This window comes from Tachyglossus aculeatus, chromosome 23 (assembly GCF_015852505.1).
Source record: "Tachyglossus aculeatus isolate mTacAcu1 chromosome 23, mTacAcu1.pri, whole genome shotgun sequence".
In the NCBI taxonomy this organism is placed as follows: Eukaryota; Metazoa; Chordata; class Mammalia; order Monotremata; family Tachyglossidae; genus Tachyglossus; species Tachyglossus aculeatus.
The window spans coordinates 9,576,480-9,594,199 of NC_052088.1; the positions used below are offsets into that span (position 1 = coordinate 9,576,480).

Here is a 17,720-nt window from a genome sequence, read left to right on the forward strand (position 1 = left end):
TGGAAAGAGCCCGGGCTTGGGAGTCAGAGGTCATGGGTTCCAATCCTGCCCCCCACACACACACACTTGGCAGCCGGGTGACTTTGGGCGAGTCACTTCCATCAATCAATCAATCCATCGTATTGATTGAGCGCCTACTGTGTGCAGAGCGCTGTACTAAGCGCTTCACTGCTCTGGGCCTCAGTTGCCTCATCTGGAAAATGGGGGTGAAGACCGGGAGCCCCCACCCCGGGGGGACCACCTGATCACCGTGTAACCTCCCCAGCGCTTAGAACAGTGCTTTATACGTAGTAAGCGCTTAACCCATACCAACGTTATTATTAGTTATTTTATTATTATTATTAGTTATTATTTAATAACGTTATTATTAGTTATTATTATTAGTATTCTCTGTGCCTCAGTTCTCTCATCTGTCAAATGGGGATGAAGACTGTGAGCCCCCCGTGGGACATCTTGACCACCTGGTAACCTCCCCAGCGCTTAGAACGGTGCTTGACACATAGTAAGCGCTTGACAGATGCCGTCATTATCAGTAGTAGTAGTATTCTCTGAGCCTCAGTTCTCTCATCTGTAAAATGGGGATGAAGACTGTGAGCCCCCCGTGGGACAATCTGACCACCTGGTAACCTTCCCAGCGCTTAGAACAGTGCTTGGCACGTAGTAAGTGCTTAACAGATGCCGTCATTATCAGTAGTAGTAGTATTCTCTGAGCCTCAGTTCTCTCGTCTGTAAAATGGGGATGAAGACTGTGAGCCCCCCGTGGGGCAACTTGACCACCTGGTAACCTCCCCAGCGCTTAGAACGGTGCTTGTAGTAAGCGCTTAACAGATGCCGTCGTTATTAGTAGTAGTAGTAGTATTCTCTGAGCCTCAGTTCTCTCATCTGTCAAATGGGGATGAAGACCATGAGCCCCCCCCAGGGAACAACCTGATCACTTTGTAACCTCCCCAGCGCTTAGAACGGTGCTTGACACATAGTAAGCGCTTAACAGATGCCGGCATTATCAGTAGTAGTAGTATTCTCTGAGCCTCAGTTCTCTCATCTGTCAAATGGGGATGAAGACCGGGAGCCCCCCGGGGGACAACTTGGTCACCTTGTAACCAACCGCCCCAGAGCTTAGAACAGTGCTTCGCACAGAGTAAGTGCTCAACAAATGCCATTATTATTATTATTCTCTGGGCCTCAGTTCTCTCATCTGTAAAATGGGGATGAAGACTGTGAGCCCCCCGTGGGACAACCTGATCACCGTGTAACCTCCACAGAGCTTAGAACAGCGCTTCACACATAGTAAGCACTTAACAAATGCCATCATTATTATTATTGTTATTCTCTGGGCCTCAGGTCTCTCGTCTGTAAAATGGGGATGAAGACTGGGAGCCCCACGTGGGACACCCTGATCACCTTGTACCTCCCCCAGCGCTTAGAACAGTGCTTGGCACATAGTAAGCGCTTAATAAATGCTATTATTATTATTATAAAAGCCATCATTATTATTATATAGCTACCATATGGGGCCTAGTTGCCATATAGATCAAAGCCCGGTGAGATCAGTCAGTCAGTGGTGTTTCCAGAATTCCTGCTGTGTACAGAGCACTGTACTGTGTGCTTGGGTGAGTCCAAGGGAGTGTGTAGTGCTTATTATGTGCCAACTACTATGGTCAACTACTGTCCCAGTCCCTCATGGGGCTCAAAGTTAGTAGATACAGTGCTCTGCACATAGTAAGCGCTCAATAAATACAATTGATGATGATGATAGATAGACATGGTGTTCATTCATTCAGTCGTATTGATTGAGCGCTTACTGTGTGCAGAGCACTGGACTAAGCGCTTGGGAAGGACAAATGGGCAACAGATAGAGACGGTCCCTATCCAACAACGGACTCACGGGCTAGAAAGGGGAGACAGACAACAAAACAAAACATGGAGACAGGCGTCAGAACCGTCAGAATAAACGGAATTATAGCTCTGTGCGCATCAACATAATAAATAGAGGAGTAAATAGGTACAAGTAAAATAGAGGAATAAGTCTGTACAAATCTAGACAGGTGCTGTGGGGAGGGGAAGGAGGTGAGGAAAAAGGGGGCTCAGTCTGGAGGAGGTGAGCTCTCAGTAGGGCTTTGAAGGGAGGAAGAGAGCTAGTTTGGCGGATGTGCGGAGGGAGGGCATTCCGGGCCAGGGGAAGGACGTGGGCCTGGGCAGATGTGGTTTATAATGGCATTTATTAAGCGCTTACTATGTGCCAAGCACTGTTCTAAGCACTGGGAAGGTTACAAGGTGATCAGGTTGTCCCATGGGGGGCTCACAGTCTTCATCCCCATTTTACAGATGAGGGAACTGAGGCCCAGAGAAGTGAAGCGACTCGCCCAAAGTCACACAGCTGGCAACTGGCGGAGCCGGGATTTGAACCCGTGACCTCTGACTCCAAAGCCCGGGCTCTTTCCACTGAGCCACGCTGCTTGTCTGCCTTCGTAGAGCTTACGCTCTAGCAGGGAAGATAGAGCGTAAAACACCTTACAGATTGCATAGACGGTTGTTTTTTTCCTTTTGCTTAGAAGGAAGCAGTGTGGCCTAGCATATTTGTACCTATTTATTACTCTATTTTATTAACGATGTGTATAGATCTACAATTATAGTTGGCTATTTTGATGGTATTGACGCCTGTCGACTTGTTTTGTTGTCTGTCTCCCCCTTCTAATAATAATAATAATAATGATGGCATTTATTAAGTGCTTACTACGTGCAAAGCACTGTTCTAAGCGCTGGTACAAGGTGATCAGGTTGTCCCACGGGGGGCTCACAGTCTTAATCCCCATTCTACAGATGAGGGAACTGAGGCCCAGAGAAGTGAAGCGACTGGCCCAAAGTCACACAGCTGGCAATTGGCGGAGCCGGGATTTGAACCCATGACCTCTGACTCCAAAGCCCGGGCGCTTCCCACTGAGCCACGCTGCTTCTAGACTGTGAGCCCGTTGTTGGGTAGGGACCGTCTCTCTCTGTTGCCAATTTGTACTTTCCGAGCGCTTAGTAGAGTGCTCTGCACACAGTAAGCGCTCAATAAATGCGATTGAATGAAGAAGCCTGGGAGTCGGGACGCGGGGTCTCATCCCTGCTCCGCCACTTACCTGACGTGTGACCTTGGCAAGTCACTTGGCCTCTCTGTGCCTCAGTTCCCTGTATATGTTTGTACATATTTATTACTCTATTTATTTTACTTGTACATATCTATTCTATTTATTTTATTTTGTTAATGTGTTTGGTTTTGTTTCTCTGTCTCCCCCTTCTAGACTGTGAGCCCACTGTTGGGTAGGGACCGTCTCTATATGTTGCCAACCTGTATTTCCCAAGTGCTTAGTACAGTGCTCTGCACACAGCGCTCAATAAATACGATTGATTGATTGATTGGTTCCCTCATCATTCATTCATTCATTCAATCGTATTTATTGAGCGCTTACTGTGTGCAGAGCACTGTACTAAGCGCCTGGGAAGTCCAAGCTGGCAACATATAGAGACGGTCCCTACCCCACAGCAGGCTCACAGTCTAGAAGGGGGAGGCATACAACAAAACAAAACATATTTACAAAATAAAATAAATAAGAATAAATATGTACAAATAAAATAGAGCAATAAATACGTACAAACATGCATACAGGTACCGTGGGGAGGGGAAGGAGGTAAGGCGGGGGGGGATGGGGAGGGGGAGTTAATTTTAGTTAGTGATGTGCATATAGCTTTATTTGTTCTTTATTTGTTCATCAGCCAAATGGGGATTAAATACCTGTTCTCTCTCCTACTTAGACTGTGGGTCTTGATGATCTCGTATCTACCCCAGTGTTTAGTACAGTAGTTGGCACATAGTAAGTGCCTAACAACTACTGGAATAGGAGGAAAGAGAGAAAGGGGATGTATACACGAGTTGAAATGAGGTGAGATCCCGTGGCAGAGCGTCACGTCACTGGTTGGTTTGTTCTCCGTGTCTTGCCTTATAATAACGTGAAGCAGTGTGGCCTACTGGAGAGCGCACTGGCTTGGGAGTCGGAAGGACCTGGGTTCTAATCCCGCCGCTGTCACTAATCCGCCGTGTGACCTTTCTGTGTGCCTCAGTTACACCATCTGTAAAATAAGGAATAAGACTGTGAACCCCAGGTGGTTCTGGGACTGCGTCTAACCCAATTACCGTCTGTCTACACCCATCTACCTCAGTTGTTCGTAAAGTGCTTGGCACAGTGTATGCTCTTAACAAACACCTCAATTATTATTTTTATTATTATCCTGCGGGACCTCTGGAAGGCAGAGGGCACGTACCAGATTCTCAGTCTGTTTGGCAACAGACTGTGAGCCCACTATTGGGTGGGGACCGTCTCTATGTGTTGCCAATTTGTCCTTCCCAAGCAGTTAGTACAGTTCTCTGCACACAGTAAGCGCTCAATAAATACGATTGATTGGCAAGCGTAATCGGCAACACCTTTTAGGCAAAGCTGGTACTCTGCCATATGGGAAAATGGAAGTTTTAGACAGACGTCAGTCAATTCAGTTGTGTGTCGCCAGCCCAAACGGAGACCCGACGCCGACCTGCCAACTAATTGAGCTCCCCAGTCCCGCCACTTAGTACGTTATTTGGGGGCATTGACGGATTTTTGTGGTTGGCAGTTGTATTGCATAAAGCACAGAGGGTAACTTCTCTTATTGCCCAGGCTATCTGTGACTTTAACTTGTGGATGCAGAATAGGAAAGCAAGCTCATCGTGGGCAGGGAACACATCTTCCAGCTCTTTTCTATCATTTCCTTCCCTTCGCTTAGTACAGTGCTCCGCCACTTGTCCGCTGTGTGACCTTGGGCAAGTCACTTCGCTTCCCCGGGCCTCAGTTCCCTCATCTGTAAAATGGGGATTAAATCCTCCCTCCGATTTAGACTGTGAGCCCCATGTGGGGTGGACTGTGTCCAACCTGTTGGCCTTATAGGTACTTCAGCTTTAAGTAAAGTCCCTAGCAATCAATCAATCGTATTTATTGAGCGCTTACTGTGTGCAGAGCACTGTACTAAGCGCTTGGGAAGCACTAGCACATCGTTAGCACTTAACAAGTACCCCCCAAAAAAACTCAAAACAATAAAAGAGTACCCTGCCCACAACAGGCTTACAGTCCAGAGAGTACGTGGAAATATTTGCTATAGAAGTGTTCACTGTGTATTTTTTTAATCAAGCTAGAGCTCTTGACTGTAAGCTCCTTATGGGCAGGGAACATATCTCCGAATCCTGTCGTTCTCTCCCAAGTGCTTAGCAGACTGCTCTGCACATATTAAGCGATTGCTAAATGCTATTGATTGTAAGCTCCTTATGGGCAGGGAACGTATCTCCGAATCCTGTTGTTCTCTCCCAAGTGCTTAGTAGAGTGCTCTGTACGTATTAAGCGATCGCTAAAGGCTATTGATTGACTGATTGATTAGATTGTTTATCTGTAATAATAATAATTTTGGTATTTGTTAAGCGCTTACTATGTGCAAAGCACTGTCCTAAGCGCTGGGGGGGATACCGAGTGATCAGGTTGTCCCATGTGTGGCTCACAGTCTTAATCCCCATTTTACAGATGAAGTAACTGAAGCACAGAGAAGTGAAGTGACTTGCCCAAGGTCACACAGCTGACAAACGGCAGAGCCGGGATTCGAACCCATGACCTCTGACTCCCAAGCCCGTGCTCTTTCCACTGAGCCACGCTGCCAATTCCCCGGGGGGGAGAGGTAGCCGTGCATTGGCCAATGTGTACGACTTAAGAGTGAGAGGATGGAGAAGCAGCGTGGCTCAGTGGAAAGAGCCCGGGCTTTGGAGTCGGAGGTCATGGGTTCAAATCCCGGCTCCGTCAATTGTCAGCTGTGTGACTTTGGGCAAGTCACTTCACTTCTCTGGGCCTCGGTGACCTCATCTGTCAAATGGGGATGAAGACTGTGAGCCCCCCCCCGTGGGACAACCTGATCACCTTGTAACCTCCCCAGCGCTTAGAATGGTGCTTGGCACATAGTAAGTGCTTAATAAATGCCATTATTATTATTATTATTATTATGGCTAGGGAAGGCCTGAATAAATAGAACAGAGAAGCACCTGACTGGTGAGGAGGCTGGTAGGCTGGCGTGACTGGGAAGGGGAGGGGGTCCATCAAGGAAGACCCTCAGGAGCTAAACTCTTCCCGAAGCCCGAAGACTTAGCTTTCCGCTTTAAACTGTGGATTTCCTGCTCTGATTGTGGTTTTATCGTTAAGAAGCAGCCTGGCCTAATGGGAAAAGTGCAAGCTAGGGAGTCAGAGGACCTGGGCCATCATCCCTGCCCTGCTGCTTGCCGGCTCTGTCGTCATGGGCAAATCACTTTCATTCATTTAGTCGTATTTATTGAGCGCTTCCTGCATGCAGAGCACTGTACTAAGCGCTTGGGAAAGTACAGTACAGCAATAGAGACAATCGCTGTCCACAGTGAGCTCACAGTCTAGAGGGGGGGAGGCAGACATCAATACAAGTAAACAGACATCAATATAAATAAAAGGAATTACATACATATATATATGTAAATATTTATATATATAAAATAGCTGTGGGGCAGGAAGAGGGGGAAGAACAAAGGGAGTGAGTCAGGGTGACGCGGAAGGGAGTGGGAGATGTGGAAAAGTGAGCTTAGTCTGGGAAGGCTTCCTGGAGGAGATGTGTTTTCAGTAAGGCTTTGAAGTTGGTCGGGGAGTAATTGTCTGTTGGATTTGAGGAGAAAGGGGGTTCCAGGCCAGAGGTAGGACATGGGCCAGGGGTCTGCGGCAAGAAGCAGCTTGGCCTTAGAGGGTAGAGCCTGGGAATCAGGAGGACCTGAGTTCTAATCCCGGCTCCGCCTCTTGTCTGCTGGGTGACCTTGGGCCAAGTCACTTCACTTTTACCTCACCTGTAAAACGGGGATTAAAACTGAGCTTCCTGTGGGACATAATAATAGTGGTATTTGTTAAGCGCTTACAATGTGCTGAGCCCTGGGGGGTGGGGGATATAAGGTGATCAGGTTGTCCCACGAGGGGCTCACAGTCTTCATCCCCATTTTCCAGGTGAGGGAACTGAGGCCCAGAGAAGTGAAGTGAATTGCCCAAAGTCACACAGCTGAGTAGTGGTGAAGCCGGGATTAGGACCCACCACCTCTGAATCCCAAGCCCGGGCTCTTTCCACCGAAAAACGCTGCTTCTGTGTCCAACCTAACTACTTATATGTAACTCCCACACTTAGTACAATGTCTGGCACTTAGTAAGCGCTCAACAAATACCATTTAAAAAAAAAAAGACTTCTGTGCCCCAGTTCCCTCATCTGCAAAAGAGGGGTTCAATACCCATTTTCCCTCCCACTTGGAATGTGAGCCCCGTGTGGAACCTAATTATCCTGTATCTACCCCAGTGCATGCCACACAGTAAGTGCTTTAACAGGTAGCACAGTTATTAGATCATCATCATCATCATCATCAATCGTATTTATTGAGCGCTTACTGTGTGCAGAGCACTGTACCAAGCGCTTAGGAAGTACAAGTTGGCAACATATAGAGACAGTCCCTACCCAACAGTGGGCTCACAGTCTAAAAGGGGGTGACAGAGAACAAAACCAAACATACTAACAAAATAAAATAAATAGAATAGATATGTACAAGTAAAATAAATAAATAGAGTAATAAATATGTACAAACAAATATACATATATACAGGTGCTGTGGGGAAGGGAAGGAGGTAAGATGAGGGGGAGATCAGAGATGAAGAACCAAGAAGTCATTCAAGCTTTTTGATCTTCAGTCCTTGACCAAGAACTAACCTCGGATCTATCATTCCTTAGCTCTCTAGTGCTCATTTTTAAAATTCAGGAGCATTTTTGATGGTGGATTTGGAGAATTCACTCCCCATTAAGCTGTGGAGCAACAACCGCACGTAATCAGATAAATTGCGATGTAGGATTGCCGTTCCCCTGCACCTGATTTAGGCTGGGCCCTGCCGAAACGGAACTCCGCTGGTTTTTATTGATTTTCCGCCCCTAATCGGTTCCCCCCCACGTTACTCGAATGATGCCCTCGTCGAACGATAAGTCTTAATCTTCGAGTTGGAAGCGAGCGCGTCAGTTTTCTTCTCTTTTCCACCCGCAGGCTGACTAAATACATTGTGCTGCTGTGTTTCTCGAAGTTTCTAAAAGCCCTGGGCCTCTTCGAATCCTACGATCTCCTCAAAATAGTTCACATCGTGCAGTTTGTCTTCATCCTGAAACTCGGGTAAGTCCGTCTCCCAGCTCCCCGGCGCCCTTTCAGATCTGCTTCGGCTTTATCGTCGCACCCTCGCTTTTAGTACAGTGCTCTGCACATAGTAAGCGCTCAATAAATACGATTGATGATGATCTGTCGGAAAGGCGTGGGTGACCCAGGGGAAGGGCGTTTTGTAGGCCAGGCGCGGTTTTCGAGTTTCACCTCTTTGTAATCAATCAATCAATCGTATTTATCGAGCGCTTACTGTGTGCAGAGCACTGGACTAAGCGCTTGGGAAGTACAAGTTGGCAACATATAGAGACAGTCCCTACCCAACAGCGGGCTCACAGTCTAGAAGGGGGAGATGGAGAACAAAACCAAACATGCTAACAAAATAAAATAAATAGAATAGATGTGTACAAGTAAAATAAATAGAGTAATAAATATGTACAAACATATATACAGGTGCTGTGGGGAAGGGAAGGAGGTAAGATGGTAACTTTGTAAGGCAGTCAGAGTCTCTCGCTGATGTAGGCCGAGTGTGGTGGGCGGAGGGCCGGGAGGAGACGCCAGTCCGAATTAGCGGAACATCAAAATTATGGAAAAATCCACAATTCCGGTGCGTGCTGAACTTAAACTCAGCTTTTTGTGCCGGGGCTGGTCTGTGTCTTCTCTGCCCCTTTAAAGGCCGTACGGGCCTCAAGAGGACGGCTCCCTCCCTTCTCCTCCTGTTCCGTCTCCTCGCTGCCCCTCATCCCCATCGCCCTCCGTCTGCCGTTTCACCCAAGCTGTCGTGGAGACTGAACACTGCCCTTCCTGATAATAATTGTGGCATTTGTTAAGCGGCTACTATGTGCCGGGCACTCTACTAAGCGCTGGGGTGGATACGAGCAAATCAGGCTGTCGACAGTCCCTGTCCCACGTGGGGCTCCATCCCTATTTTACAGATGAGGGAACTGAGGCCCAGGGAAGTGACTTGGCCAAGGTCACCCCGCAGACACGTGGCGGAGCCGGGATTAGAACTCACGACCTTCCGACGCCCAGGCCTGTGCTCTCTCCACTACGCCATTCATTTATTCAGTCATATTTATTGAGCGCTTACTGTGTGCAGAGCACTGTACTCAGCGTTGCTTCTCATGGTGCTCTCCTTGAGAGCAGTGGAGAAGGGCAAGAGACGCAGCGTGGCTCAGTGGAAAGAGCACGGGCTTTGGAGTCAGAGGTCATGGGTTCAAATCCCTGCTCCAACAACTGTCGGCTGTGTGACTTTGGGCAAGTCACTTAACTTCTCTGTGCCTCAGTGACCTCATCTGTAAAATGGGGATTAAAATTGTGTGAGCCCCCCGTGGGACAACCTGATCACCTTGTAACCTCCCCAGCGCTTAGAACAGTGCTTGGCACGTAGTAAGCGCTTAACAAATACCAACATTATTATTATTATTAAGGAGTCAGGAGACCTGGGTTCTAGTCCCGGCTCTGCCCCTTGTCTGCTGTGTGACCCTGAGCAAGTCACTTCACTTCTCAGGGCCTCAGTTACCTCATCTGTTAAAGGGGGATTGAGACTGTGAGCACCTCAAGGGACAGGGACTGCGTCCAACTGATTTGCTTCTGTCCACCCCAGCGCTTAGTACAGTGCCCAGTAAGAGTTTAGCAAATACCGTTTGTTTTTTTTCTGGGCCTCAGTTTCCCTTTCTGTAAAATGAGGATTCATTACCTGTTCTCCCTCCTTCTTGTCTGTGAGTTCCATGTGTAATCTAGTTGTCATCATCATCATCATCAATCGTATTTATTGAGCGCTTACTGTGTGCAGAGCACTGTACTAAGCGCTTGGGAAGTACAAACTGGCAACATATAGAGACAGTCCCTGCCCAACAGTGGGCTCACAGTCCTGTATCTACCCTAGTGTTTAGCACAGTGTTCGGCGTATAGACATTTAACAACTATCACTGTTATTATTATGGCTTGTGTAGTCCAGATGAATGAGGCTTTATCGTGTGTACAAGGACCTTTGTACGATATCAAAGAAAACCAGATTAGGATTGCTATTTTTAATGTTTGGCGTTGACCTTTCATTTAAAAATTGATTGACATTATCCTCCATTATTTGCCAACAGGTCTGCCTTTTTCATGGTTTTGTTTCAAAAGCCATTTTCTTCTGGAAAAACGATAACCAGGCACCAGGTGCGTTCCTTGCCAAATCACGTCTCCGTCGCTACGTTGGGAGAAGGCGTGCGTTCTTCTCTCCCTCTGGGGAGCCTAGGGAAGCCGGGGCAAATGGATGAATTCTCCGGCTCACTGCTACTTAATTAGAAAACAGAAGAACTTAGGGCACGTCGGGAATTTTCCTGGGAAACGTGTCAGAGCGGGATGCCCCGAGAGGGAACTGGATCTTTTGGGAGGACCGAGGATGGGTTGGAAATCTGTCTTTCTCTAAGAGTTAACTGTCATTGTTTGGGGCGGTGGGGGTGTTTATGAGGAGGAGGGTGCGGGCGGGTGGTCTGTTGATATTCATTCATTCGATCGTATTTATTGAACGCTTACTGTGTGCAGAGCATTGTACTAAGCGCTTGGGAAGTACAGGTTGGCAACTGATAGAAATCCATCTTGCCCCAGGAGCTAAATGGGGCTTGTGAGAGTCGGAAGGACGTGGGTTCTAATCCCGGCTCTGCCACTTGTCTACTGGGTGGCCTTGGGCAAGACATTCACTTCTGTGCCTCAGTTATTATAATAATAATAATAATTATGGTATTTGTTAAGCGCTTACTCTGCACCAGAAACTGTAATCGGCGCTGGGGTAGATACAAGTAAATTGGGCTGGACGCAGTCCCTGCCGCACATGGGGTTCACAGACTCAATCCCCGTTTTACAGATGAGGTAACTGAGGCCCAGAGAAGTGAAGTGACTTACCCATGGTCACATAGCTGACAAGTGGCGGAGCCGGGATTAGAACCCGTGACCTCCTGACTCCTGGGCCGGATTAAGACTATGACCGTGTCTAACCTGATGAGTTTGTATCTACCCCAGTGCTTAGAAGAGTGCTTAACAAATAATAATAATAATAATGGCATTTATTAAGCGCTTATTATGTGCAAAGCACTAAGCGCTGGGGAGGTTACAAGGCAATCAGGTTGTCCCACAGGGGGCTCACAGTCTTAATCCCCATTTTACAGATGAGGTAACTGAGGCCCAGAGAAGCGAAGTGACTTGCCCAAAGTCACACAGCTGACAATTGGCGGAGCCGGGATTTGATCCCCTGACCTCTGACTCCAAAGCCCGGGCTCTTCCCACTGAGCCACGCTGCTTCTACGACCATCATCATCATTATTATTAGTTGTAGTATCCACCCGGAAAAGCTGTTTTTCCCAAGTTCCCAGGCCACCGATCTCCCGAAATGTTGGGGTGGGGAAAAGGGGGGTGTGAGCAACTTTCCCCCGTAGCCCTCGGATTCAGGTCTTTAACCCAGCGGAAAGTGGCTGGGAATTGGGGGACGCTCCCCATCCTGGGACGGAAGCTGGCAGGGAATGTGTGGTGGTGTTGAGAAATAGGAGGTGACCAGGGCCGAAGGCCGAATGAAGGGCAAAATATCTTCTTTTTCCCGACGTTCAGCAATCCAGTATCGCAGTCAGGATTTGCCTTGAGACCAAAGTCAAGCCCCCTTTTAAGTTCCATACATTCCCTCATCCTGCCGCCTTCTGGGGATCTCTGCCTTCCAGGGAATCTCCCACACGGAGCAACTCTCTCCCGGAGAGGCCACCGGCGCCGACCCTTGGAAGGTTTCCCCAAATAATCGACTTCCCTCTCCTCCCTGCCTCCCGAAATCCTGGCGAATTAAGCTTCCAGATTCCTTCTGATCCAAACACCGAAGCTCGCTAGGGAAAAATCACCTCCAAACGCGAGAGAAAATGAAAGCGTTGTCCGGGGAAACAATAATAATAATAAAAATGGTATTTGTTAAGGGCTTGCTATGTGCCAAGCACTGTTCTAAGCACTGGGGTAGATACAAGGTAATGAGGTTGTCCCACAGGGGGCTCAGTCTTAATCCCCATTTTACTGATGAGGGAACTGAGGCCCAGAGAAGTTAAGTGGCTTGCCCAAAGTCACACTGCTGATAAGCAGCGTCACTCAGTGGAAAGAGCACGGACTTGGGAGTCAGAGGTCATGGGTTCTAATCCCGGCTCCTCCACTTGTCAGCTGTGTGACTTTGGACAAGTTACTTAACTTCTCGGGGCCTCAGTTCCCTCATCTGTAAAATGGGGATTAAGACTGTGAGCCCCATGAGGGACAGCCTGATTTCCTTGTATCCCTCCCCCCCAGTGCTTAGAACAGTGCTTGGCACATAGTAAGCGCTTAACAAATACCATAATTAATTCCCCCCTTCTAGACTGTGAACCCGTTGTTGGGCAGGGATTGTCTCTATCTTTGCCGAATTATACTTTCCAAGTGCTTAGTTCAGTGCTCTGCACACAGTAGGCGCTCAATAAATACGATCAAATGAGTGAATGAATGGTTAGCGGATTAAGGCATGGGGAAATAACCCTTCACCTTTGATCTCTTTCCCTAGTGGATCAAGATCGTTAAACATGCCATCGCCGGTTGTGTGATCACGCTTCTCTGGTTTTTTGGCCTCACCCTTTGTGGACCACTGAGGTAAATCGGCATTTTTATGTTTGCTTTTCTCTTTTTTGGTATTGTTTAAGTGCTTATTATGTGCCAGGCACTGTACTAAAGCGCTGGGGTAGATACCAGCTAATCCAGATTAGACACAGATTTTAAATTCTTTAGAGGATTAAAAAAAAAACCCACTTGTTTGGGTGTGGGCATATGTTAACCTCAGCTTGACCAAATTCCATTTTAAATTGAGGGTCTAATGGTACTAAGTGAAATCTAGGGTTCCTCCACCTCGGACTCCCAGATGGTTTCCAAGGGGAGAATTGCGATTGGAATGATAATAAAAATAAGAACGGTTTTTGAGGGATGAGGAAGGCAGATGGAAAGCTTCCAGAGTCCCGGGGCGAGAGAGGTAGGGAACCATTGTCTGGTAGTAACTTTTAGACTGTGAGCCCACTGTTGGGTAGGGACTGTCTCTATATGTTGCCAATTTGTACTTCCCAAGCGCTTAGTACGGTGCTCTGCACATAGTAAGCGCTCAATAAATACGATTGATGATAGTAACGGGGTACCGAAAACGCTCAGCGTATTCCCAGGCCGTCCAAAGACCCAACTTATTCTCTCTTCTGCCCTCCCCCGCCACCCACCTGAAGGGTAATAATAATACTAATGATGATGGCATTTATTAAGCGCTTACTATGTGCAAAGCACTGTTCTAAGCGCTGGGGAGGTTACAAGGCCATCAGGTTATCCCACGGGGGGCTCACAGTCGATCCCCATTTTACAGATGAGGGAACTGAGGCACAGAGAAGCTACCCAGCTGACAGTTGGCGGAGTTGGGATTTGAACCCGTGACCCTGGGCTCTTTCCACCGAGCCACACTGCTACCGTATATCAGAAGGATCTCAGAACCCCCACCGAACTCCCGACCCGGAGTCACGTAGGCCGGCCTTCCTCTCGTCCGCGGGATCCCCTCGGCCGACGAAGTCCCCTGGCCGACCGGGGGCTTTCAGAGGATTAAGCGGAAGGGTTTGGTGAGAGACCCTCTAAGAGTCAGGGACCTTAAATCAAAATAAATCAAAATAAGCAGTCAGCCGTAAATCGGAATGTACGCATTTGTCCAGATCAGAGGTGAGTGTCGGGGACTACATGGGGATTAAGACTGTGAGCCCCCCGCCGTGGGACAAGCGCTTAGAACAGTGCTTTGCACATAGTAAGCGCTTACTAAATGCCATCGTTATTATTATTATTATTACCTCTGCCCTTCCAGGCACCTAAGCTGAAGGGGCTGTTGGGCTGGTGCCTTCCCTGGCTCCTCCTCCCCACCACGGGATTCCAATCAATCAATCAATCATATTTATTGAGCGCTTACTATGTGCAGAGCACTGTACTAAGCGCTTGGGAAGTACAAGTTGGCAACATATAGAGACAGTCCCTGCCCAACATTGGGCTTACAGTCTAAAAGGGGGAGACAGAGAACAAAACCAAACATACTAACAAAATAAAATAAATAGAATAGATATGTACAAGTAAAATAAATAAATATGTACAAACATATATACATATATACAGGTGCTGTGGGGAAGGGAAGGAGGTAAGATTGGGGGGATGGAGAGGGGGACGAGGGGGAGCGAGCCCGGACGATGTACTGACCGTTGTCGTCAGGCCCGATCGAGCAGGAGGGGTCTCGGGAGAGCTCGGTTCCAAAATGAAGAGCGCTTCGGGCAGCGCTTTGCACCCAGTAAGCGCTTAACGGGTGCCAGCATTGTGTTATTATTATTATTAGAGAATTAAATGCCGCGATTGTGTGGGCTCGTAGGACCCTGTTGCTGTTCGAGCACAGCGATATCGTCGTCGTCTCGTTCCTCAGTGTTTGGTTCACTGGCTCCGGAGGAGGACCGACAAAGGTAAGGGAGTTACTCCTGCACGCTCACTCGCTCTTTATTCCCCCCCACCTTTAAAAGCATTTCTGCAAACTGGTGGGGGGGCTAGCAGATAAGCAGATATTAATATCTGAATTAATATCTGAATAACTGAACATCTATTAATATCTGAATTAAGCAGATATTTGTCCCTGGGGATTCATTCATTCAGTCGTATTTAATGAGCGCTTACTTTGTGCAGAGCACTGTACTAAGCGCTTGGGAAGTGCAAGTTGGCAGGCTGCCCTTCCCCCAATCTTCCTGGTCCGTTGGAGTACGGTGCCTAACGGACAGAGCTAACATTTTGATCGGCTAACGGTGAAGCAGGGTGGCCTAGTGGATAGTGCCCAGGCTTGGGAGGCCCAAGGCCCTGGGTTCTAATCCTGCCTCCGCCCCTGGCCTGCTGGGTGATTTGGGGCCGGCTCATTGTGGGCAGGGAATGTGCGGGTTATATTGTACTCCACCAAGCCCTTGTTACGGTGTTCTGCGCAGAGTAAGTGCTCAATAAATACTGTTGGGCAGGGACCGTCTCTATATGTTGCCAACTTGTACTTCCCAAGCGCTTAGTACAGTGCTCTGCACACAGCTCTCAATAAATACGATTGATTGAATAATAATAATAATGGCATTTATTAAGCGCTGACTATATGTTTGGTTTTGTTCTCTGTCTCCCCCTTTTAGACTGTGAGCCCGCTGTTGGGTAGGGACTGTCTCTATATGTTGCCAATTTGTACTTCCCAAGCGCTTAGTACAGTGCTCTGCACATAGTAAGCGCTCAGTAAATACGATTGATGATGATGATGATGATATGCAAAGCACTGTTCTAAGCACTGGGGAGGTTACAAGGTGATCAGGTTGTACCACGGGGGGCTCACAGTCAATCCCCATTTTACAGATGAGGTAACTGAGGCACAGAGAAGTGACTTGCCCAGAGTCACGCAGCTGACAATTGGCAGAGCCGGGATTTGAACCCATGACCTCTGACTCCAAAGCCCAGGCTCTTTCCAGTGACTGACTGCTGACTTCACTTCTGTGCCCCGGTGACTTCATATATAAAATGGGGGTTAATAATAATAATGATGGTATTTGTTAAGCACTTACTATGTGCAAAGCACTGTTCGAAGCGCTGGGGGGTTACAGGGTGATCAGGTTGTCCCCCGTGGGGCTCACAGCCTTCATCCCCATTTTACAGATGAGGGAACTGAGGCACAGAGAAGTGAAGTGACTTGCCCGAAGTGTCACAGCTGACAATTGGCGGAACTGGAATTTGAACCCACAACCTCTGACTCCAAAGCCCTTGCTCTTTCGACCATCATCATCAATCGTATTTATTGAGCGCTTACTCTGCGCAGAGCACTGTACTAAGCGCCTGGGAAGTACAAATTGGCAACATATAGAGACAGTCCCTACCCAACATTGGTCTCACCTACGTGGGACAGGGACTGTGTGCAACCTGGTTATCTTTTATCCCAGCACTTAGAACAGTGCTTTGCACATAGTAAGCGCTTAATAAATGCCATCATTATTATTATTATTATTACCCGAGCGCGTAGCATTGTACCTGGCACATAAGTGCTTAACGTAAACCTAAAAAATAACAAATTAACGGGTAGCCATCTGAAGCTCAGCCGGGGATGTGGAGGCTGCCACCGGGATGAATAATTTTCCCACCTCCTCCTGCCTCCTTTTCGCTCAATCCAGCGTCAGAAAACGGTTTGAGTCCCTCGTCCTTGGTTTTCAAGAGGAATTACCGCCCAAGCATTAGTCTCGTGGCCATCCTAATGGTCTCAAAACCGTGAGGGCCAGGGCCTCCCGCACGCACTACCGTCAATCAGTCATATTTATTGAGTGCTTACCCCACGCGGAGACCTCTACTAAACCCACCTCGCCTCGGTAGCCCAGAGGAGAGCGGGGCGAGCCCCGCGTCGCCAAGAATCCTTAATAAAGATGTGCTTCTTTCCAGACGAGAGGCGCCGCTTTCTTCATCATCGCTGTCATCTGCTTGTTGCTGTTCGATAACGACGACCTTATGGCGAAGATTGCGGAGCACCGTATCCTTTTGGGAAAAAGCGCGTCCTAAAGAACCTAGGGATCCGCCTTCGTGTGGATTATAATTGAACTAATCAACAAGTTCCCCTGAAAAGCAGCCTGGCTAGTGGGAAGAGCCCAGGCGTAGGAGTTAAAAGGACTCACGCCACTTGTCTGCTGAGAGATCACTTGGGCCGGTCACTTCTCTGAGCCTCAGTTACCTCATCATCATCATCAATCATATTTATTGAGCGCTTACTGTGTGCAGAGCACTGTACTAAGCGCTTGGGAAGTACAAGTTGGCAACATATAGAGACAGTCCCTACCCAACAGTGGGCTCACAGTCTAAAAGGGGGAGACGGAGAACAAAACCAAACATACTAACAAAACAAAATAAAATAAATAAATACCTCATCTGTACATATTTCTTACTCTATTCTACTTGTACATATCTATTCTATTTATTTTATTTTGTTAGTATGTTTGGTTTTGTTCTCTGTCTCCCCCTTTTAGACTGCGAGCCCACTGTTGGGTAGGGACTGTCTCTATATGTTGCCAACTTGTACTTCCCAAGCGCTTAGTACAGTGCTCTGCACACAGTAAGCGCTCAATAAATACGATTGATTGATTGATCTGTAAAGTGGAGATGAATACCGTGAACCCCGTGTGGGACAGGGACCCTTTCCTACCTGATTATCTTGTATGTACCCCAGCGCTTAATACAGTTCTTGGCACATAGTAAGCACTCAACAAATGCCGCAATTATTATGTGGCAACAGTTTGAGCTCCTCAGCGTAGAGACTTTATTAAAGCCTTGCAAATGTTTTCAGGCCCAGTGATGAGAGAGAGGCGGCCATCAACAGAAAAGAATGAGTAGATATCAACAGGCCAAATCCTGGAATCAGTGTCTCCCTTTATCCCCCCCACACAAACACATA

General features: G+C 47.8%; 1 protein-coding gene across 1 annotated transcript in view; it reads left to right on the forward strand.

Moving 5' to 3' along the window:
• SLC30A5 (solute carrier family 30 member 5) overlaps positions 1 to 17,720 on the forward strand; it is a 50,943-nt gene that overhangs the window by 143 nt on the left and 33,080 nt on the right. The window contains exons 2-6 of the mRNA XM_038765793.1: positions 8,135 to 8,257; positions 10,339 to 10,405; positions 12,786 to 12,871; positions 14,652 to 14,739; positions 16,718 to 16,805. Coding sequence (XP_038621721.1) covers positions 8,135 to 8,257; positions 10,339 to 10,405; positions 12,786 to 12,871; positions 14,652 to 14,739; positions 16,718 to 16,805 — 452 coding nt within the window. The remainder of the gene's footprint in view (positions 1 to 8,134; positions 8,258 to 10,338; positions 10,406 to 12,785; positions 12,872 to 14,651; positions 14,740 to 16,717; positions 16,806 to 17,720) is intronic.